We start from the raw sequence: 24,850 nt of genomic DNA on the forward strand, positions 1-24,850 counted from the left end.
CTGGGTGCTCTGAGAGGCTTCAAGGAAAGGCAAGGAAATAACGTGACATACTTTCCAACAGCCCAAATGCAACCCCTTGACTTACCTACACTATGGGCAAGAGTCACAACCCTGGATGACATCCTGATAATAAAACTGGCACTAAACAATAACCAAACAGTGGCAGTATTTTCACACAGCTTGCATGAGTGCAGTTATAGACTCCCAAGTCTTTTTGTTGTTCAGTTTAAGGATGAAACAAACACAACAAAAAAATTCCTCTGTGGATATCTGATTTCCTCCTCTGAACAAACCAGCAACCAAAATTCTAGGGGCTGAGTTATGCGGGAGGTCAGAGTGGAGGTTATAAGCAGTCTCTTTCTGGCTTTAAACTCCACGAAAATCACAGCTCCATCAAAGTCAATGGCAGTTTTGTCCCAGTTGTTTCAGTGGGGCCATGGTTTTCATGCATGGGTTTGTGTTCTGCCAAGCCAACCCTGCTCCCATCAATCATATCTCTGTCAAACTAGTTAGTTAGAAGAAGGATTTGATACAGGCAGCACTAACTCAGCTCAAACAAATGGGATCTTGTTTCAGGGACAGATTTACCAAGAGATTTCCATGGGCTGTCACCTGTGAATTAGCCTGACCCTCTGCTGAGGGTGCCCCACAGGTCATGAGATGAGGATGCTGCTGTACTGTAACTTAGCCCTCTATCCTTCCATGCCTTCCATTCATTCCTGTATTTCAATTAGTTTAGGCCTTTTTTTTTTTTCTCTTTTTCCTAGAACAAAAAAAAATTATGAGGTTTCCTGTGTGATTTGATGTGGGAAAAAAGAACCCATCAATGATCTTTCCAGAGGCTTGCTGTCCTCCCTTTCCCCATGGAATGAGAGAGTGGCTTGGCTAAGCAGGCCTTTTGGTGGTCTGTCAACAACCCCAGCTCACTATCTAATTACTTCCCCTTTGGCTGCGGGGCTCTTTTTCTGCTGAACAGTTTCTAGTTCAGTTTGAGATCATTCTTTCTGCGTGCTGTTCTCATGGGACCACACCCCACCAACAAAAGTTTCTAGCTTGACCAAACAGAAATTGCATCTGTATCTATACAGTCACCATTCTGCATTTATTTACATTATGAAGAGACAATTCCCTATTAGATTTCAAAGTGCTTTACTGGCTCAGAGAGACAGTAAAGCATCAGCTCACAGAGGGAAGAGCTGTCATTTGGACAAAACATTATTTGTCTACATAATGGAACTCAATATTTGTGTCTATAACTGTATACAGACTGGGAAACCAGACTTTGGGTTTAGATCCGTGACTGAATCCATCTTCAATGCACATATATTTGTCAAATGCTGTTAGGTATTGCATTGCTGTCAACATTCTGGGTGCCTGAAAAATTCTAAATCAATATATATGTATTTCTGATTTTTATACATTAAATTTTCTCCTTTTTCTCCTCTACAAGCAAATCAAAGTGACAGTCATTCTGCACTGAAGATTCTAACACTGTATTTCTATGTTTTACACAAAGGATGCCCAAGTTACAGCACACGAGTCAGCTATGGCTCACTATAATGATGTATGCCACCACAAACCATTCCTGCCATTTTCTTTCCTGAAGATCCTTTTGCCTGCTGTAGTGGCATGACTGAAGCACATCTATCTTTAGACCAAAACAGGAACTCCCATCCCATGCCCAGTCATGCAATGATGATGCACATGCTTGTTGGGTTGTGTGACTGAAAACGTGCCTGTGACACAGGGTGTCTGTAAATAGGGCCACACAACATGCATGCAGCTGTGGGTTGAAATGAACAACCTTCTGAGCCTGCTGCCAAGGCCACTTATTTAAAGATGCCTCATATTCATAGCCAGTGAATAGATGGGCCCTTGCTTGGTTTCATCTGCTACTAAAAATACTCAGGCTTTTGGAGTGACAAGTCCTGGAGATGGTGGGGCACATGAGAAGCCTGCCACCACTTCAAAGCCAAGCTCATGTGGTCGAGGAAGATTCAGTCTTGCTTCAAATCTCCACCCTAAATCCAGAGTGCTGAAGTCCAATTTGTTTCACTTTGTGCCGTCAGAGTGATTCATCCTTGCATCTTGTTGAAGTTGCTGCTGTGTGCTGCAGAATCGTTCAAGACTTCGCTGCTGCTTTTATAGAGAATTATCCTTTTAAAACCTGAATGCAACCCAGCACTTAGAGCAAGCGAGTTTTATTTCGATGGGACTCCTCCTGTATTTAGTGGTAGTCATGGGCTTGACTTGGCTGCATCAAGGGATAAAGTGTCATGCTGTAGCCTGTAGTGAATGTAGATTCTTGCAGAAAACCCTGGGGCTTTATGTCTAACAGTATCACCACAGTGTATCTGTAATGAACCACCCAAAATAACACAAGATTGTGATGCCCTAGACTATGTATTAGTGTTTACAGGTGTTAAAGATGAACAAGCTACTTGTTTACCTAAATAATAGATAGATGCTGAGCTTGACTATTCTGTGATTAGTTAATGCATTTTAAAAAGTTGCTTTCCCTGCATAGTCTCCTTAACTGTCCCTGTTTGGCAGAGACTCTGAACCAAGCTTTTATTAGCTTATATGTGAAAGTAAGTGGTGATTATGACCTGTATGTAGCTGTTAGTTCATTGAGATTGAACCACGGCAAAGTCCATGGAGCCAAACTCTTCCCATCTTGTTCTGAGCTGTGAAGCCCTTATCTAGTTCCACAACATTACTGTGTAGTTTAATAGAGATTTCTTTCTCTAGTTTATGTGGCTGTGATTTGTGCAGCCTGCGCCCATACTCAGCTACTACAGTTGTGCCAGTGTTGCTTACTGTAGACCAGGCAGTGAATGAGTTTCAGAATTGATCAGTGTTAAAAGCAACCAATTTCTTTTTGGCTGAGTTACACTGAGCTTTGATCACTTCTCTGGGGCAGTCTCCTTCCTGGCCACACTATTAGACCAGCGTGACTGAAGAAGAGGAGGAAGTGAACAGTGGTAGCAGGACTGGGATAGGGTAGGAGAGCGAAGGTCACTTAAGCTAGTGCTGCTGCTAGAGAAACTCAAATGAATGAATGCCTGGTGATGTGTCTGACCAAACCCTGCCTGTCTTCTGCCTCGGGGACAAAATCCTGCTTTCCATCCCAGTGTGCTCTGATCTGATTTATTCATCTGTTCACAACTATCAGGCACAGTGGGGTGCCATGGCCAGGCTGAGGCAGGTGCTGAGGGAGGAAGAAAAGGTGGGAGCAGGAAGGAAAAAGAAGAGCCTGGTGCTGGATGGTAGGCATTCCAAAGAGAGACAAGCAGCAGCAAAAAATGTTGCTACAGAGAAAATGGTTTCCTGCATAACAGGTATGGGATAAGTCCTTCTCAGCAAGGGAAGGTCTTAAAAACTATTGCTGCTCTTCAGTGGTCGCAGGTCTGGATCTTACGTAAGGAAATGGAGTGAACAGCCTCTTCCACAAGAAGAAAGAGCAGGGTAAGGAACTTCACTTTATATATGTCTCCCTCTCCAGTGTACCACATTTCCAAACACTAAACCAAGACTGAATTACTGCACTATAAAATAAGTTGAACCCGCCATGACCTGAAGACTGGTTCAGTTTACAGCCAAGTCCATAATCCAAAAAGCATGAAGGATCAGCAAAGGGAAGAGAAATAAAAGTATTGAGCAGAAAGAGTCAGCAGGTAGTCCTTAACAGTCAGCTAATCACAGTGAATAATGTATTACAGCAATGCCACTGAGACTCCGCTAGCTTTTATAAACCATTATTTCCTGGAAATGTTTTCTGCTCCTCTTGCATCGTTTGTAAACCTGAAATCTTTTATCCCTGTCTGCAATGCAAAGATATTTCCAAAGGACTTAGGAAATGATGCTGTTCCAAGAACAGCCCAATTGTGTCTAACCCCATCAGATGCTGGATGCTCTTAAGAAAGGCCAGCCTTGGCTGACTATATGCTGAGTGGCATGGCACTGGGAGGAGTGTTATGCTCCATATCTCTGACAACTGAAACCATCTTGCTGTCAAATCAAACACCCTTCATGAACGTGAGAGCTTATAACACCTCCTGAAATCCTGTCCGAATACAACTGATTCTGTGTTGTAACTATGGATGTTTCCCATACATTCTTTAAATCTTTAACCCTTCTATGCTCTTGATCTCTAATGTATGTGCGTGATCTGAGCTCCCTTTAAACCATCTGAAAATCACATTTCTTTTGCCTTTTTTACTGTCCTGATGTTCTTTTATGATCAGTCAGGATAGAGACCAATTTGTCAGCTTCCTCCTCCCCAGCATTCATTACTTTCTATAAATTTCACATCAATCCCTGCTTTATGCTTCTTTAAGTTACTGGTCTGTCATTCCTTCACCACAGGAAGCACAAGTTTAACCACTCCATCAATGCAATTACTGACTTGACAATACTTCATTATGCCCTAGAGCAGAGGGGATTGCTATTTGTTCTGCAGTAAAAAAAGCTCTTAATTAGCTTATTGCTCCTCCTGTGTAAATATCCCATTTTGCCTCTGGAACTGGGAAACTTCATTCTATCCTTCGCTGTTTGGAAAAGGCCAAGTGACATCACACAGCAATCTTTCACTTTCTGGACAAAATTAATACACTGATTACTTCATTCCTGCTGTTGACAAGTAGGTGATTTCTCTCTGATCATTTAGAGCTACTGATTTTACCTGTGCTTTGTATTTCTTGGCAGTAGGGGCTTCAACTCAGTTCTTTTTGCATGTGAAAATTGGAAGTCAAGCTGTTGGCATTGCTTTGGACTTACAATAGTACTACATATTAAATCCTTCAGTAAGGAGAGTCCACAGAGCTTTGTGGTGGTATCACAATACAGAATAAAGTATTTTCATAGCACGCTTCATTTGATCTCAGAGAAAGGATAACACTGGAAAAAGATGGCAGAAATGAATGCTTAGCTGACACAGAAAATCTTTCTCAAGCTAAATTCATGTCTGAATTTTGGGATGTCCCACATGTTTTCTTGTTTCCAAAACTATTTATTCTTCTTGGTCTCTCTTTAGTCAACTGGAGAATGAGGACCCCGGTAATGTTTATGAGCCTGAGAAAAAAAGAAGTACCCTAAGTTTCATAAACACTGTCTTTCTGAGAAAGAAAGTCGGATTAACACCAAATAGTGGCATTTCTTGCAAAGCAACCAAACATTATCAGACTTACTTTAAGGTCATTTTATTTTAGGTGATAGGTTAAACAATTTCTGTGTCTCTTTACTGGCCATAGGGAAGTCCTTTGGTTGACTTTGTTACTTTTTCATTCTTCAGCTTGGAGTTAATTGCTTACTAGCTGTTAAGCTGTGTGCACTGAAAGATGCCCTCAGGCTCTTAAATCAGTAGGAATATCTCACTAGAACAACAGAGACATGCCTAATGCTGCTACAACTGCTTGAGCATGCAGATCTCAGCTCCAGGCTACACCGCTTCTGCTTCTTGCATGGGTCCCTTCAGATAGAGTGGAGTTACATCCCTACCCACTGGTTAAAATGAATGAATACCATACAGGGACAATATAGAGGGACTGCAGTGTCCTGCTTTTTCCAACTGCTCTGCATAACAGGGAAAAAACATCAGTGATGTTTCTCTGGTCTTGGTCATAACAGCCTCGGGGGTGATAAAGCAGTGCAGGTATGTCCTTTCTGAAGAGCTGGCTCCAAAGACTATGCTTTGGATTACCATGAATTATGGAAGGTAGATGTATCTGTGTAGAACCCAGCAGGACAGTGACTCCTTTGTGATGTGCATGCCAAGTCCTCAAGGGCCTTTTTCCCTTCACAAGGAAGAGTATGTAGAAGATAAGTCATAGAGGTAGATGATAGATGTGGAAGATAAGACAGAGGTAGATGGATTCTGTCCATCTGGAAGCTGTGCACTGCTGAGTAGTTCTATAAGCTGTTAGTAAACTTCCAGCATGCCTCAGCATACTACAGGACACGCAGGACAGCATCTAGTAGCAATTTCTCTAGCAGAACAGCAGCCATCTTTCAGCAGTTGATATTCTCTTCTTTTTCAGCTGTTATGATGGGTTTTGTGAGGTCTACTCGAGGCTGAAACTTTTGCATTTATTTAATACGTAAGAATGAACTTCTATCAGATCATAACTTAATGTGGATCAAATCTGTGTTTGAACAGGTTGCCCAGCAAGGCTGTGGATGCTCACTCCCTGAAGGCGTTCAAGGCCAGGCTGGATGGGACTTTGAGCAACCTGATCTAGAGGGATGTGTTCCTGCCTATAGCAGAGGGGTTGGAACTAGGTGATCTTAAAGGTTCCTTCCAACCCAAACCATTCTATGATTGTATGATATTCAAGAAGCCTTTGGTAGTACTTACTGAATCTGAGTTAGCCCCTCAACATATAGAAGAAAGAAAGAAGGGAGAATGACTGGCCTTAGAGTGATGACTTTGGTTAGTTTTCGGGCTTCCACAGAATCAAAGCATAGGCAGGAAGAAACAAAAATAGAAGCACAGTCACACTAGGCTCTGTGGCCCAGCACAAGCTGCATTCCAGTTTAATAGCCCCACATTCCTGACTGAACCACCTCTGACTAGGTGCCAGATACCCATCTCAACTGCATCCCTGGTAATGCTAGAGGACTTATGCCTGAGTGAGAATACTGTGAGCAATATCAGGTTCTGGCCCAACGTCAGCCCCAATTCTCTTCTCTGGACTCATCCAACTTGCTGACAAACCTAGTTAGCTTTCTAGAGACACATGGCTGATTTACTCCAGCAATTTAATAACAGCATATTTTTGACTGACTGCTAATGGGATCGCCTGAGATAGGCCCAGCTGCTTAGTGTGGGTTACAGTTTTACTTGCAAACACAATAAGCTTGAAAATCTCTCTAGGATGACGTAAGAGGAAAACATTACAGTCTCCCCTATCAGACAAGCAAAGTTTTTATATGCATTTAAAATAAATGTTTTGATTTCAGCTGGTTTCTTGCTACAGTTTTCTGCTTGTGCTTCTTCTTGGGAGATTTATTTTTCCACTGCAATTTTTCAGTTTGTTTCAGGTTTTGGCAATGTGCAGGACAAAAGTAATAAATATCAGAAAAGACATAATCTCTTCCCTCCTCCCCTCTAATTTTACTTTGCAGAAAGCTCATCAATGCTTACCCCTCCCCTTTCCACAGCAGACTTGAACCAGTTCTTGCTACTGTGAAATGAACCAGACCCTATGGTAGGCTCCCAGATACCAGGGTTATCAAATGCAATTTTACAATCTAATTAGCAGAGAATTAAACATTGCATCTCACTGAGGCAATTGGATTGCACTTGCTGGAAGGGTTTTACTACACGTGGAGGGTAAAAAGTTTTTTTTACTTGGTCCACACAGGGTAAAAGCACACTACAGAGAAATAACAAAGCCTCAGTCACTCTGCTCATGTCCTATCCTTGATATAGACTGTGCATTTTGGAATAGCCTTGCCAACAGATGAGGTCTGCAAGCATCACGTCACAGAGAATTGCTCATCTAGGCTGCCTTTTCATTGATGCCGTCTCTGGATTGTGGCAATTGACAAATTCTAGCCTGGAAATTCCTACTCTCCCCTCCCACCCAACTTTCTCTGTAAGACTTATGATCTCCTAAGCCACAGAAGCCTCAGTGGTTTGTTCATTAGGCAGCATTATTCTTTGGAGCCTCCTGGATGACATACATAATTTGCTTAGATTAAAAATAAATTCCCATTAAAGAGAAAACTCTATTTTTCAGAGATATGCTTGGACAAGAAGAGCAGGAGATGCCTACAGTCCTTCTTATTCAAGAGGCAACTGTGAGAGGTGGAAATAGGGTAACAAACAGAGAGGCCAGCCAAAATGCTTTCAAGCTCTAAATCCAATGCATCAGACTAGATCACCAAGAAAAGGTGAGAAGAAAGTAGAGGAACCAAGTAAGAAGACTTGACTCTTCCAGTAGGAGTAATTGTACCCTCTCACGCAGTCAGAGAACCTGACCTTTCTTCTTTGCTCTCCACTAACCCTTTCTTACCATCAGGGCTGATAAAAATTTCTATGGCTTCTGAATGCTTGCATCCTATCATAGCAAGGTACTGTTTTCTTCCAAAGAAATATTTCTGTCATTATGATTGACTTCTGAAAGCATGTTTTAAGGTCACATTTCCCAGGGGAGTTGGCACTATTGGAGATGTGTGGGTGCAAACACCCATCTTAGGTGTGTTTTGAACTATCATGTGTGAGTATGGCTTGCCCTGCAGGTAGTGATTGATCCTGAACATATATGTCTTTTAGAGCACAGCTGCTCTGCGAAGACCCCCTTGCTTCCCTCATCCTCATTCACATCTTCATTGAATAAAAAACCCAGTGAACAGCCTTCAGTGAATAAAAGGCTAATCAGTGTACCTATAACCTCTTGCTTCTTCCTTAGCAGTCCTAACTTCCACCACAAGCTTGATTCTGGTTTATTTTAATAGAAGATGCTATCTGAGGTCCAGTTAGTGTATAGCTTGAATGTGACCGGAGGAGGTAGAAGAGAGGGAGGTAGCACACTTTGGCAACAGAGACAAGGCAAAGAGAATGTTAATCCAGCATGGAAGCATTTACACCCACACAAGAACTGCCTAGTTGCTCCAGATCATCCATCCATTTGTGCACAGTTGCCTGCAAAAAAGTCTAAGACCTTGTTTCCTGAAATCTTCATGGGTTTGCAGTACAACAAGTACTGTTGCTAACAGACTGTACATATCAGCCTGCAGGGCATGTGCTCAGAGATGAGTTTTTTTCTGTTCTGCACTGCATCCTAGGTAGCAATATCAGAACATATGAGCCTACTTGGTAGGATGAGCTCAGGGGATCAAAACCTTTCTCCTCTCAAATGAACAGGATATTTGTTCGCTGGATTTTTCAGCTGCAATTTGGAAAGACTGAGACAAATCTTGATTTTCAGATTCACTGAAAGCCTCACAAAAAATAGCAGTAAAAAGATCAGAACAGCTGACTGTCAATGAGTAAGCTCTGATTTTATGATTGGATCTTTGCATGCCATGCATTACGTTGTGAATGGTCACAACGTGAAGTTCCTAAACAAATCAGATACTGGGCTGAAACAACTTAATGCAGTTTCTTTAAGTGTATGATAAAACTTTTTACCCCGTCAGCTTGGTATTAACTCTTCATTTGCTTGTCAAATAGAATGCTACTCTGGGGAAAATGATGCAATATTTTTTCTTTTTGTAAGGCATGAAAGAAGCTTTGCTGTCTTTCCTCTCCCTTTCTCATAATTTATGGTATGACAACAGATTATGAAGGGTTAACTGAGCACCTTCAATCCCATCACAACCACTGAAAGGTCTTCAGCATCTCTCATTTATGTCCTATGAACCACAATGTAAAGAAGCATGAGGTGCAAGATTATGTGTTGCTTATTTTCCCCCCCCATACCGCAACATTTAATAAATTAAGAGCTACTTTTGTCCATTAATTCTCTGCAGACATTCAGACACATTTGGGAGAAACTTAACATCCTTCAAAATCACATGAAACAGTGCCAGCATTTGATATACATCACACCCTCAAATCAAGATATAACATGAGAGGCAAGCCTGGACCTTGACAGAAAAGCAAACACTTACCTTTCTTGGTTTCACTTTGTCGTGGTAGTCATATTGAAAAATCCCCTTATAGCTAAGTCCTAACCACCAAGGAATTCCCTGCTTGTCCTGAAAGAAATAAACATTAAAAATTAAATTGAATGGGAGGGGAAAATTGTGGAGATTTCCTGTGTTCAAGGTAAAGGTTTGTTTCTAAGCAATGTCTTTGAATGCCATGGGTGCCATTAAATTGCCCCATCTAAATTTCCTCAAGTCACTAAACTCTTTGGTGTTAAGGAGAGATCTGTTTCACTTATAGCTATAATGTATAAAACCATTTAGAATGCATCATCTGCAGTCAAGTTACTCAAAATGCTGCCAAGGGAGGTTTGACATTGGTCCCTTGTGTAGTGGTACATCCTCTTTCTCTGCCCTTTAAATTATTCAGTCCAAACACTCAGAAATCAGGGAGGAAGGAAAGAGAATCACCCAGCTGACTTGAATTATGTGAAGGGATTTTAGCATTAATCTTGAAAATGCAGCAGTAATGGGATCTGAGAGCTACAAAGTGATAAGGTCTGACAGTCTTGGACCCAACTGCTTTGTGTCTGAGTATGCAATAAAATGTCCTTATGCTGTAATGGCTGATATCTGATACCAGCCTCTCTGCAATTACTGGACTGGAGTCCTCAATGAAATTACATCTGTTCCGTTAATGTGATAGAGCAAGGCAGAGTAAAACCAGCAAAACTAAAAGCCCTACATCAGGCAGAAGCAAAAGCTGTTATATTGCTTCTGCTGCTCATTGGCACAGACTGATCATGAAGAGTTCATTGGAACAGATCTCAAGTGTTAGCAGGCTAGAACATGCAGCCCAATCCATCCAACCTTTCTTGGACTGGAGTACTCCAAGAGATCTCAATGCAAAAGCATGAGATTGGAAAATTCAGTGATAAATCACTAAACAGAAGAAATAAGTAATTTCATGAATATTTGCATGATACAGTAAGAAGTGGAGAATGGTGTGTGTGTGAGTGCGTGTGTGGTGGAAAGTTCCATCTCTAGAGTATGCACTAATGATTTGGCATTGATATTTGGCATTGTTATGCACTATATCTGTATCCATCTATCTGTATCTCAAATGAAGGTAGTTGCAGTCTGCAGATCATGGCTGGCCCTACTTAGTTGCTCATTCATCTGCAGGCTAGGAAAAATCCAATCTCCTGGAACCACAAAAAGGGGTGAAGCACAGACTTTGCCAGCAAAATGCCTGATTTGTTCCTCTGGTGCTGGTTCACTGGCTTCACCACAGTTTGCCTCTGTATATGGCCTGAACATCTCTAGTACAGCCAAAGGACTTAGTTTTATCTTGAAGAATAGCATTTTCCTCTTTGGAGCTGTATTTACCAAGCATTCACTACACTGTTGAAATAAATTTATTCTACCACAGGAAATGAAACAAAACTTCAGTAATAGTGTATTGTACTCTGAAAGCAGTACAGTTATTTTCACCCCTTCCTCTCTAAAATCAGTATAATTCAGTAAATAACCCTTTTTTTGTAGCACATACCTTTACTGCGTAATAATGCACTCCATATGTTGGGAGGGATTCTACAATACTCATGTAACTGAAAAACAACACATAAGAGAATAACACTGAGAGGATGATCTAAAAATAAATGCTTAAATATATAATAAGTAAATACATACTTAAAGCACTAGATAAGATGGGAGATATAGCTACATATTAGATTCACAGTCCAGTATAAATATTTCCTGATAAAACAAAGGTCACCAGAAGTTGCTTTTATTTCACTTACTTCACAATTGCTTGACCTCTTGTCTGGCCATTTAGTTTCTTGTAGTGTTCAATGACTCGGTCCTCGCTGAAAAGGAAGAAATGAGTTAATGGCAGTATCGTGACCAAGAAGCATGCAGAAAGAGTAATAAATGCTCTGTTAGCACAGCTACCAACAAGAGAATTAAAAGAAAGTTTTAAAGAATCTCCCATTTCTCTGGTAAATGGGTTGCAGTGCTATTTGATGTATACAATCAGGTGTCCTAGACAAGGTCACAGTATGGCAAAACATAAATCAGTGATCTCCATTCTGAGGTTCACAGTGTACTCTGATTTCAACAGCATTCCTCTCAATCTACAGCACATCACAGCCTACAGACTTGGTGCTTTCATGCTGGTCTGACTTTGGTTCTTTAACTTCCAGCAGTGTAATGCCCACAGGATCAGCTTTGCTGCATTTGTAGAGCAGAACACTCAAGACTTCATGTTGAAACCCAAATCTCTTGTTCTTTATGTTGTAACTCCAAGAATAAGGAGTCTGTTGAGTCTCTCAGAGGTACATTACAAACATTACCAGTCTAGGAGAAAGGTAACCTGAACTCCTTCCCCACCTAGTACTGCATAAGCTTCCACTTGTACCAAATGTCTGCCTAATGCTATCAGACTGCATATGGTTTAGGCCACTGTGAACTGGAATCGCTCCTTCTCTGCATTTTCTTTGTCCAGCTGAACCCTTAAAGGCAGCCACATTGTTGCCCATGATATGATAATCCTTCTTCAGGCAGAACTGAAGCTATTTTTATTTCTGGACAGTATGAAAGAGCACAGCAGTTTGGTAAGGTAGAGGACCTTGCTGCAACTGCTCAGAGATGCTCATGGTGACATCTGTGGAAAAATGCAAGGTGTTTCACTGAGCACAGCCCACCTCATATCTTCCCATTGCTGCCTTCCCTATATGCATACTTGTGCCAAAAAGAAGTTCCCCTGTCCATGCAGGGCCCACCTCTGCTGACACCACTCCTAATGCCCTCAGTGATGCTATAGGCAGTGGCCATGCATATCCTCCTGTGACACACAGGATGCTCTGTTCTGTGATGTCACAAGGAGGACATTCCACACAGTGACATGACAAACAGGATGTTCTGTGCACAGATGGGGAGTGGGGCCCTAGCACGGGGGAGCTGAGGACTGTGTGTCTGTCCCTGGTAAAGCCAGGAAGAAAGCAGAGGAACAAAAACACCAGCGCAGACACCAAAGAGTGATTCAAAGGAGACAGTCTGTCGGTTCATCTGCAGGGCCAGCTGTTCTCCCACAAGCCTGGCATTTGTCTGAGAGTAACTGCTTTCCTCACTCACCAACTCATCCTGTGAAAATAAAAAGGTTCTTATAGGGGCAGGGTGAAGAGATGTCCCACCAGCAATTACAGGGTGCTGATGGAGTCAGTGACAAATTGCATGGGTAAAGCAATGGTCATCTCTCCCATCAAATCCCTCAGAATAATTTTAATCCTTAGAAAATAGCTGTAATGAATTTCAACAGTTATAAAACCATATTTAGCCCATGGATCTCAGTAAGTACTGTGAATGTATGGGTGTGCATATGAAGGCAAAGCTCAGCTCTCCTGCTATGATTCTCATAAACAGGATTACTTTTGGAGCAATAACTGAATTACAAGAGTGTTCAGTACTGGAAGATCTCCAATAATCATCATTCTTAATTAAAAAGATGGACAGAGAGAGCTTAGAGCCCTTTGAAATTATCTTTTAAACCCATGATTGTATGTGGATGAAATTCCTCTGTCTCACACGGCAATAAATGAGGAATGACTTTGCAAAAACTAGTGGAGTTTCTTCAGCAAAATACGCTTTTAGCTTTGGTTTCCACTCTGCACATTTTATGGTATAGATCGAGCTCTAATATTAGTGCCAGTCAAGGAATAGATAAAGGCACCTGCCTAATGTGGTTCTGGCTGTGCACTGCTTTCTTACAAATGATTATTATGACAGATATATTCCTGGACCACATCCCTTGGGTATGGAAGCCAATTGATGGCCCATTTCCTTAAAAGGATAGAGTGGACTCCAAGGAGCCTTCTTGAACAGCATTAAACTTATGTTCTCAAACCATGATGTGGGATAGCCCTCAGTTTTCCTAAAGAAATACAGGTGACATTCTCTATGCCTCCACTGCACTCTTAGAATACTGAATACATTTCTTTCTGCTGTATAATATTTTGAGATCTGCAGATGTTAAGTGCAAGAAAAAACATCTACTTTCTTTTGGATAAAAAAACCAAAGCTTGAATTATCAATCAAGGCATTAATATTTTACAGTGGGACTTACTGCCTTTCACCTTCCTATAATACTGGGCCAGTCACAAGGTGGGAAGAGGTATTTCAGAGCAGTTCATCCAATCTATTTGGGTGGCTTCCCTGGGAGGATATTACTGTTGCTTCTCTCCACTGACAGAAAAGGGAGTTGAGAGCCCCCAGTTCAGATGGAGTTGTCTGCATTGAAGAAATGTTGATGACCAGATGAATCCCACCCTAGTTGCCTGACACTGGCTTCTCAAATAGTTCTTTGGATTCCTTATTCCTTCACACAGTCCTGCAAGGAGGACCATCCAGCACAGAGGTCACTTTCTGCCTCCTCCTCTGGGATGGAGGTATAAGCCCAGTACGTGCCATGGAAAACAAGCAAAATCATTCACGGGTCAGAAGGAGGATCAGCAGAGCTTAAAGACCTTCTCCCTTGTAATTTCAGCTGTTCTACTCCAAGCAGCTGCTATGCTGTTATTGACAGCTGGGAGAGTGCTAGGACACTGCCTGGACCACCAGCTGATATCTCCTCTTGCCCAGCTCTGGCTTGTTGCTTTGTCAGCAGCACAGAAACTCATTCACAGTTAATATGGAGACATGGGGGCAGCTGAAGCGCTACTGTCTGTTTGTCAGATCATAAAATGCTCCCTCCAGAGCTGTAAAAATTAATACTTGGATGATGTCCTGTAGCAAATAACTCATAAAGATCTGAAGAATTACCAGTATATCCCTCCTGTCACAGCAGCCTACAGAACTGAATGGCAGGCAATTTGCAAATAAATGCATGGCCAGATTTTCTTACTACCAGATTCAGTTTTTCAGAGGTATTTGTTTCTCCACTCTATACCCAGCAAATTGAGCTGTTTTCAATAGCTGTCCACACATTGCTGCACCCTTCTGTATTCTGTTTCCAGCCTCATCTGTCAGTTTTGATGATATTCTCAAATTTGCTAACATAATCTCTATTTGCAGTGATCCATATGATCAAATACTGCCCCACCGAAGCCAGCAGAGCATCTCTCAGGCCATCAGGACCAACAGGAGGATCAGAGCCTGTGGTCTGTCATATATTAAGGGAAACTGAATTGTGGTTTTCAGTTGATATTTTCAGAGTGGGATTTTCTGGCAATGCTGATGCTTTAGGTTGCTAAAAACAAGCTTGCACGCAAAGTCTGTTGGAACCTGGGAAAAGTCTGGCTTCCATGTAGTTCATAAAAAATCCCATTCAGGCACCTATTTTTGTGCCATTACCTTGGCTCTTTGCTTTCTTTTGCTAACCTAGTCCCGTGCTGGCTTGCTGGGAGGATCTAGATTAAGACAAAATGCAATGACAATGACTGTGAACTAACACATTCTGTCCAGTGTCCAGTGATTATTTTTGAGTTTAAAATACTGAATACTATTAGCTGTTTCCTTGTATAGACAAGATGAATCAAAATTCAGGGCCTAAGTTCCTGGACTGTGTGGGAGTACTAGAAACTCAATTTTCATTTAAAACAAACAAAAAAAAACCCATAACACCCTACGTGCTTCAATCAGTCATGCTAGGATAGGCTTGAGCACAAGATATGCAAGTAACGCTTCTTAATCTACAAAGAGCTGTAAACAGCAACATCATGATACACAAATTACAACCTTCGTCTTTGTTGTGAGGTTGACAAATCTCCAAGAAGAGGCTGGAGAGGAAAGGCTTGAAGCAAAGGTGTGTAACCAGGAGACTCCGTGAAGGTGGAGCTGGGGGCCACAAACCATCTAAACACAGACCTCACTGAATCTAAGAATCCAGGACCCATCCTACTGGTCCTACTGCATTAGATAGGAGCAACAGGTGGTGTTTTTTCATGATGTGAGTCAGCGATGCTGTATTTTTTCATGCAGATCTGTGATAGTCACTTGTTGAAGGTATTGTAGTATATACCTGAATTTTCATTTTATCACTCTTTAGTCCATTTCGGACTATTTTGATGCAGTTGCAAATATAGCATAGGACTGTTTTGTATGTTTGTTTAAAACTAACTGGAACAATTGTTTGCCCTACCCCTGATCAATGTTCCTTTGTGGAGCTAGAAGTTCACTTGCTATTATTTTGTGTTAGTACTTTAGAACTGAAGCAAAAACTGAATGCAAATAGGAAGGGACAGGATTAAATCTGTATCCAGTATGCAACCTGTGTGAGATGCATTTTGAAGCTGTACTTCTTTGTCTGATTCACCAGTGGCCTCTTCATGAGATTATTCAGCATTTCAGAAGGTGTTTTAGAAGAAGCCACTATTAAACTGAACTAACTACCTGGTTACTGCAGTGAAATTACAGGTGAGTCACAGGACTGTAGCCACTGGTTTTATTACCCTATTGGAAACAACCATCTTCCCAACCTGTGACCTGTTCTCAGTCACACAGGAACTCCCACAGAGATAAGCACAGCTGTAAGAAGTGCTGTATCTTGTGTATAACCATAAATACTTGCATTCTCAGGCTTTCACTTGGCTCTTCTTGCTCCAGGTGACTCAACATAGCCCACAGGCAAGAGAGGACAGAGGATGTCCCAGACTTCATTGGGATTTCCCAGTAGAAATAGAGTTAATATTCTCTACTACTGGAAGTGGTCTGTTTTCTTAATGTTTGTGATTAAGGGAAGCATTAGTTTGTGTGAATGTTCCTAATCTCAGCCTAGGACTGTCTCCTCTGATGTGCTTAGAAAGTGATGAGTACCTCACAGAGTAGAGGCTGACCTATAGTTTGACACAATGTACCACTAGTTCTGGTATTACAGACATGCTATTTAAACTGAATGGACATCCTGGCAAAATGAAGACTTGAGATTATATATTATAAATTGAACTTTTTTTCCCCGTCATCCTCAGATTATCAAGATAATCAAGAAATTAGGAGAAGCAGATAAAGAAGGTCACACCCATCCTGAGGTTTGTAAGTGAATACTTTAAAGACAAACACGACAGGTAAACAAACGGAAAAATCAAGTGAGAGCATCTCCCCTTTAATTCTTTCCTATCTGCACAGATAAGAGGGATGGGCGGGGTGGTACAGAAGCTATCTGTGGGGCATACAGAGTTTAACTGTGATCCTTCTCCTAACCAGCATTTCATTTTCACTGCAGTAAAAGCTACTTGTGTTGCATCAAGCAATCAGTTGGTTTCAGATCTAGAGTTAGGAGGACAAGAATACCTGTATCCCAGCATCACTCCCAGATCACTGACTGCCACAGCCAGGCCCTGGATGAAACACTATAAAGCTACTCAACAGAATGAAACATTACCAGTAAGCAAGGGAAGGATGCTCCTTCAGTGCTGGTGTTGGAAGGGCTGGCAGCTTCTTTAATTCATTCCTTACAACTTCATTGCTGAAAGAGAATTCAAAAGGAGGATCAGGCTACAAGAAAACAACCACAGTATTTGATATGACCTGACCTAGCTGGCAGGCCGCTACAGCTCTACATCTGTTCCTCCTTAACAAACGGCAGTGGGGTTTCCTTTCCCATTCTCTTTATTTATTTTATGGCAGTATGGTTAACTTTTCCCTCTATTATCAAAATTGGAGCGAAGCTCTCTCAGATGGTTATGTTGAAGCATTTCCTACCAGTGACTCTGGACACACAAGTTACCACGCTACATTGCACTGTGCAATGTCCCAAGAACACATTCATAAAGAGAAGAAGGGGAAAAGTAAAAGAAAAAAAAAGTAAAATATATATATGTATATATAAATATTTAATGCCTACAACCTGCTGCAAAAAGTAATTATTTGCTTTCCTAGCATCATAGGTTGCTCTTAGCCTCTTGCACAAGGGAACTGGCCTTTGCACATCTTCACTGATAAGACTCCAGCCTGAATTTACATCCTGCTACACAAAACCCTCGGTAGGACCAGACCAAATTACTTTGCTAGCGCTCTCCTCCCTGCAGTCTCCAGCTATAACTCCAGCCAACCAGAGCAACAAAAGTGCACACCAACGAGCAGGAAACACTCATGAAATGGCAGACCGGTTCTCACAAATGAAATCAAACCAAGGGATTTTCTTCTAGCAGCCCCAAACGCCTTCCTTTCAGCTTCCAAATACACAAGGAATTGTGAGCACACAAAAAGAAATCTCACAAAGGCCTGGGAAGGAAAGCAGTATTGCTGCTGCTTTTTAGTATCTTAGAAATACACTGCTAAGAGGGTCAGACAGGACACAGAAGTGCCAAAATATTAATATTTATTGGCTTACTTCTTAATAGCTTTCTTTTTTCCTGCCTTCTTGCACCTGGCTCTTTATCCTGCAAAAAAGTGTTGGAATTGCCTGCCCAGGGAGGTGGAGTCACCCTCCCTGACAGTGTTCAAGAGATGCCCAGATGAGGAGCTACGAGATACGGTTTAGTGGCTTGTGGTGCCAATGGTAGTGGAAGGACAATTGGACTAGATGACCTTGTAGGTCCCTTCCAACCTTGTGATTCTTTGATTCTATCCTGGAGCTGCAGTCAGACAGCTCTTCCAGTGCTCTAGATTTCCCAGCCCTGGATTGCCCTGTAGAGCGGTAGAGCCATTAAGCAGGTAGACAGGTAGTCCTGTGATCCCCAGCTGTAGATTGGCCCTCCTGACAGGACCACCTGATCATCAGAGTCCCAAAGAGCCATAGGATGTCACCCTGAGCTTTGTTCTGGCCTCTACGACATTCTATAGGGCGGCTCACAGAGATGCTGTACTACTTCAGTTGTAAACATTTTCCCACAGCATTTGCCCATTTGTGCATCCCAGCAGAAGGTTCTGCCTGGGACCTAAGTGGGTTTGTCTTAATTGGAGTCTGCAGGTTAATTAAAGGGCTGGGACACAGGTTAAACTATTAACATAAACCTTGGAGCAGACATTTTGGTGCATCTTCAGGTATTTATTATCATGGCAGTTCCCTGACAATCACTGTAGAAGTAAAACAGGACCATGACATCTAGTCAATATAAATCTATGCCAGAGATGCCCAAGTGTCAATTAGGCTCAAATTTTGCAGAAGGAATTATGTGTAGAACAGCACCTGCAAGAAATGACTAAGGCATAATATACCAAGCACATAGTAAACAACTCAGTAACGTCTCACATGCCAAGTCAAATGGCTTGGCAAGCTGTTTTGAAGACCCACTCTTGCCTAAATTTCACAGTCATCTGAACATCAGATCTTCTTTTGCAAGTGCAAATGATTGAAAACTATTCAGATGTTTCTTTCATTTACCATGCACAGGTAAATATCTGCACAAGTCTGAACAAGAAGCTGCTCTGCTCTGCGTTATCTGCTGATCTGGCCACTGTGCTGTGTTTGACAGCTCAGAAAACAAGCTGCTGCTGTTCATAGAGTTTACAGGATCTGCTCAGAGATATCTCCTCCACAGCAGTGCACACTCAGCTCTTAATGAGTACTTTGACATTATGAAAGAAATTGGGGGGGAAAAAAACACACAAAAAAACACCACCAGAAAGAAAAAAAAGAATGATAAAAAATACCAGAATGACTGGAGCACAAGCAGCAGTTCCTGCTCTCAAGTGAAGATTTTCTGAGGCTGGCTGCTTAAAGAAGGAAGTTGAGAAACTTCCAAAACTCTTCTGGGAAGATAGAGAGTGATTTCCAAACAGGGGCTTTCTGAACTCAGACAACTGTCAAGTAGGATGAGATTAGCAGTGACTAACTATCATTGAGAGTCTGGGAAAAACCCGAAGCCAGTAACAGCTCCCATGAAAGAGAGGGCTAATACCACTCAGCTCCCTCTTTCCTGCCAGCGAGGAACAAAGCCTGCACTATGATTAAAAACAAAGTCTTTTAAAAATCAGAGGAAAATACGTTTCTTGTAATATTGTTGGATGGCATCACTATTTCTGCTCAGTACCTAGAAAATATCATAAAGGTACTACACGACTTCAAAGTAACAAATGTACTTCAGGTAATAACTTCAGAACAAAAAGATATTTAATTTCCTAGTCCATATATTCACTGAGTCTTCTGGCAAGAGTCTCAAGGCAATTGAATTTAGACTCCCAAAAGGATGTCAAATCAAGCAGACAGAAAAAAAGGATGACTCACATTGCATTTGAACTGGTGGCCATGAGGTCACTTTCCTCTTGCCTCCATTAAAGCACCAAACTCTTTAATTTTTGAAATGTTTCCAGCAGGATCACAAGTGGTTTCTTACTTAACTGTGTTTCCAAATCTTTCTAATAAAAATATCTCAGTGTGTTTATTTTATTACTGTATTTAGGAAGTGTTTAATCCAGTCACTGGTGTTGCATTTATCTTACAGTCTAAAGTGTCTCGTGTACCTCCAGGATTGGTATATACAGAAGGGTGCTTTTAATTCACGTGTATTAATATACACAGTAAAAGGCTCCAAAGAAACTTCCTCCATGTCCTCCAGACCACATTAATCCTGCCCTACGGTGGAAATTATATTATTTAGGAGACTGAATGACAAGATGAAAAATGAACTGGAAAAGCCATCTCCACAGGATCCTGGCTGCTAGTTGGGCATTCAGAAATAGAGTTGACTGGCTGGGGAACGGACCTACAAAACAGGAACACCTGAGTTCCTTGGCCCCAAAAACTGCTGTCTGCATCCCTGTAATTTGTTCTACACGTGAACATAAAGGCTTACCAAGCCAATTCATAAGCATTCCATGAAAAACAGGTGGGTTTTTTTTGCAAACTGGCTGCAATAATTCTGAGCAATATCACATATGTGGTTATGTCTCAAGAAATCCATCCATCCTCCAGTATGTGTAATAACAACGAACAGTAACAAAACAAAACTGCAGGTGAAAGCTCTCAGCCCTTCTCAGCATAGCAATTAATTCAGTTGAATGAAAAAGGAAAGAAATGCAGTCTGAAGTTCTCAGATTATGCATTGCCGTTTGAGATACAGCATGCAGGATCTCCTCCGTGTGGCTGCAAGATGGAAGAGTGCAGAATGGGTTTTGTAACCACTTAATAAATTTCAGCTGCTTAAATACCAGTTGGTTACATGGAAAGAACAGTAAGCCTGAAACTATGTTAGTTGCCATCCATCCAGATGTTGACATTATTATGAAATTCTACTTAACAGCAAACTGGCTGTTTGCTTTCCTCCCTTGTTATTTCATATTTTGATGGGAGGTACTTGGAACTGACTTGAAATATCTCTTACTGTTTAAACTGCAATTTTGAAGGAGGGTCTGCCTGAAGAACTAGCTGTAGCACTTCAGGATTTTCTTTAGTTTAGTCTAAGGGACAAATGATTGGTATATGTTATTTCTACCCGCCTTGACATAGGGACTGTTTGGGGCTCATAGAATCAAAGAATCACAAGGCTGGAAAGGACCTACAAGATCATCTAGTCCAACCGTCCTCCCATTACCATTACAGCTACAAGCACTAAACCATATCTCATAGCTCCTCATCCAGGCATCTCTTGAACACTGCCAGGGACGGCAACGCCACCACCTCCCTGGGCAGCCATTCCAGTGCCTGACCACTCTCTGAGAGAAAGTTTATCCTTATGTCTGATCTAAACCTCCTCTGGTACAACTTGTGGCCATTTCCTTGGGTCCTGTTTGTTGCCTGGGAGAAGAGGCCAAACTCCTTCTCATCACAACCTCCCTTCAGGAAGTCGTAGAGTGCAATGAGGTCTCCCCTGAGCCTCCTGTGGACTAAACAATTCCAGCTCCATGAGCTGCTCCTCATAAGACTTGTGCTCCAGACCCCTCACCAGTTTTGTTGCCCTTCCCTGGATAGATTCCAGGGCCTCAATGTCTTTCTTGTAGGGAGAGGCCCAAAACTGAATACAATACTTGAGGCTGAGAAGCTGGATTCAAAATTTTTAAAACCAAAGTTGGTGTGAGCTACCCAATTATTTTGGTCTTCATCAGATGGGATTTTAAATCTGGTAGGATTAATTAGAGGGGAAAATCTCAACAACAATGTGCTATGCCCCACACCCAAATACACCAGAGCACCACAGTTCCTACATCTCTGAGGGCCTAAAGACGGTCACACCTGTAGGATTTACATTCAGCTAAAGAAATGAAACTTGAAACTGCCTATTCTCTGCCAACCAAATGTGACTTTGTTCTCATCTAGAAACAATTTTAGCTTGAGTTAATAACCTTTACATCTGTTTGCGGTCTACTAATTTAATAGCTTTACAGAACAGGTGATTCTGTGCCAGTTTTTTTTTGGTAACAAAAAGAACAGATCGAATTTGAAGCTCCCTGTTTAACTGAGAATACACAGGGATAACAGGGATACCTGATTGCCCAAAATTCAGTTTCAAATTCAGTTTGAGTAGGGCACTAAGAGCAAACACTGAGAAACGCTTTTCTGGATTCACCTGGATTGTGGATTCACCTGGATTGTGGATTCACCTGATTCAGGAGCTCCGGGTTTCTGACGGATTTATCTTTTAAATGAAGTACATATTAGAAATGGGGGGGAAAAAACCCCAAAACCTTAGCTGAAGGAGGTAGAGGCCAAATGGATCTTTCAACTTCATTCTGGAACCTTCAGCTAGCCCATTGTGATCCACCACCTGGGTGCAGTGGGATTTGGTGACTTAGGTCACTATGGACTGGTGCCAGCCCACAGTTCAAACTGTGACAAGTTGGCCTTGGCTATCCCAGAACCCAGGGTGATGAGCAACAGCTCATAAGAAGGCTCCCCTGGGAACAACTATTCTCCCATCATTACGAATGATCCAGTGAAGCCAACTTCAGCCATTCAGTCATTACATCTATCTTCATGTGCAGTTCCTTCTGCTGGCTCCTGGCTTGATTTACCTCTCAGATTTTGCACCACTGATACAAATAACCACAGCTCTCAGCGGGCAAAGTCTTGAGCACAGTGACCTCATGTTGACTTCAGTAGCATCTGGATCTCACCCAGCACATAAACCCCTGTCAGTGCACATTATGAGGGAGACACTAGACAGATATCCCTAAAGATGTTGTCTTCTAGAATATAAAGTGTCAGGGCAGGATTTTTCATCATTTCTTCAAGAACAGCCTTTAAATTCCATTAGTATAGCAGACTGCTTTGTCTCCAAAGTCCATTTAGAAGTAAAGATCCCCAGGACTGTCAGCAAGCTCTTATTATGACATCTCTACTCTGCTAGACTTGACCATAAGGATTCCCTCTTCCACTTAAAACCTGTAAGAGGTTTGTAGTGAAAAGGAATAAAAGCTGTTTTAATAGTCATAGTGATGAAGTTTACACCAGCATGGAGAAACCATGTTTTGTGACATCTTCCGCACCCTCAAGGCCTAGAAAAACGCACTGATAATCTCAACTATGCCTTTTACAAAGGACAGCAAGGATGGAGACTGAAAGATGAAGCAAAATCGGGTTTGTGCTTCCGTGTTTTGAGAAAAGATAAGGCAGAACTTGAACTTCCTTTTAGCAAGGGTTATGTTATGTCAATCTCAGATTCTTTGATGAGCAGGCAATTATTTCCAATGCTCTTTTGCTACTTTATCTGAAATTCACTGAGCTGGAAGTCTTAGTTTACCACAAGATGGAACCTGACGTGTATCCGGCCACCATCTTTTTCAATATCTTCTATGTGCTTGCAGAGTACCATTAGTGTGCATAATGCTATCAAAAAAGACACCTCTTCAGGCTTCTCCATCAATTCAGCCTCTCACTGCCCATTCACACCTTGTTTTCTCCTCTGAAATAACTTCTGTGGATATTGTGGTTCCCCACATGAACTCAGGTTCAGGTCAGCAAAAAAAATACACGGAGTGTATGAATTATTAAGCAGACGGTTCTCTTAGGCTTTAGATGAAGAACTTTCATGTTTCTCCTATGAGGCATCAAACAGCCACCTGACCTCTGGTCGCTACTGATAGATAGAGTCACCTCTTTGAATTTCTTACAGCACTTGTAAAGATTTGGCTCAAGGGATAGCAGGAGTACAACAAAACCAGTCATTTAAATTCTGATTTTGAGAGCTCGGTCCAAATTTGAGCTGAAATATTGATCAGTGATAGAATTTTAATGTTGCCTCAGGCTAGGCCTGTGATATAAAAGTGATTGTAGAGTTATTTCCTGAGTAGCTTCCTTCCAAAGACTAGTCTATTTCCTGAACTTCATGGGCATATAAAGGGATTTGTCAGCAACAACATAACAAACAATGCTATTTGCGAGGGCACAGTCTGGTTAAAGGCTGTGTTTTGTAAAGAAACATGGCGTCTATCCTTGCAATCCATTCCTGTTGCTACACAGATACAGCTGAGTCACATCACTCACACCGTGATTTCACTTGGTTCACTCTCAAAAGACATAATGACAAAAACTTCCAATGTTACCTACCTTGAAAAATCTCCCTTTGCCTCCTGCAAAACAAGGGATAAACATAAATAATCATTAAAAAAATGCACACACACAAAAAATCCATAAAACTGCTATTAAAGATTTTCCATTTGCAAAATTCATTTAGCAGCAATTTCCTGTTGTAACTGATTCCTCGTGTAATTTCTTGAACCAGTCTCTAAAGCCAAGAGCCACACCAAGTGCAGCGAGCTGGGCAGATTAACAAACAAAAGGTTTGCCTCATAACAGTGGCCAAGTGATTCATCATTCTGCTAGTGGATTCCCAAGAAGCTACAGGAAATAATGGTACTAAGTAAGTAATTATTTTGGTCGACATGGATGGTACGTTAATAGAAAACCTCTGAAGTCTCAGTGACTTTGCAGCCTCTGAGAACCTCAGGGCTCTGTTTACAATAGTTTTGCTATCTCACCTGCAGCTTCCAAGGGAATGTAACACTCAGAATTCCCTAACACCTTGCTGGGTGTTTCTGGGAGTATTTAGCTCCCTTACTAAAATATCCAGATATTTCCATTTATTAATGTCATGGACTGATGTTAAAGGATTGGGTAATATTCTAGTGCAATACTTAGATCAGTATCTGAGTCTTACTGGATATCTGTCATACCCTCAAAATCTATTGAGTTCCCTTTTCAATAGATGCAATTTGCATTTTGCATTATCCATAGGCAATATATATTTCATTCTATGCATGCTAAGCACCTTATTTGCTGACAGCTACACACAAAACACAGTGCAATAATGTGATTTGTAACTGGCCAGTAGTGTAATTTCTAAAATGAGGGAGATTCCAGATTTTGTATTCACGTCCTTGTCTC

At 41.5% G+C, this 24,850-nt stretch overlaps 1 protein-coding gene across 8 annotated transcripts in view; it reads right to left on the reverse strand.

The window, feature by feature from the left end:
• FRMD4A (FERM domain containing 4A) overlaps positions 1 to 24,850 on the reverse strand; it is a 327,545-nt gene that overhangs the window by 40,749 nt on the left and 261,946 nt on the right. For all 8 annotated transcript variants that reach the window (XM_015872977.2, XM_015873053.2, XM_015872815.2 and 5 more), the window contains 5 exons: positions 24,014 to 24,036; positions 16,970 to 17,053; positions 11,397 to 11,462; positions 11,147 to 11,204; positions 9,619 to 9,705 (listed from right to left, as the gene is read on the reverse strand). In XM_015872977.2, coding sequence (XP_015728463.1) covers positions 9,619 to 9,705; positions 11,147 to 11,204; positions 11,397 to 11,462; positions 16,970 to 17,053; positions 24,014 to 24,036 — 318 coding nt within the window. The remainder of the gene's footprint in view (positions 1 to 9,618; positions 9,706 to 11,146; positions 11,205 to 11,396; positions 11,463 to 16,969; positions 17,054 to 24,013; positions 24,037 to 24,850) is intronic.

Source organism: Coturnix japonica, chromosome 1, assembly GCF_001577835.2.
Source record: "Coturnix japonica isolate 7356 chromosome 1, Coturnix japonica 2.1, whole genome shotgun sequence".
Lineage (NCBI taxonomy): Eukaryota > Metazoa > Chordata > Aves > Galliformes > Phasianidae > Coturnix > Coturnix japonica.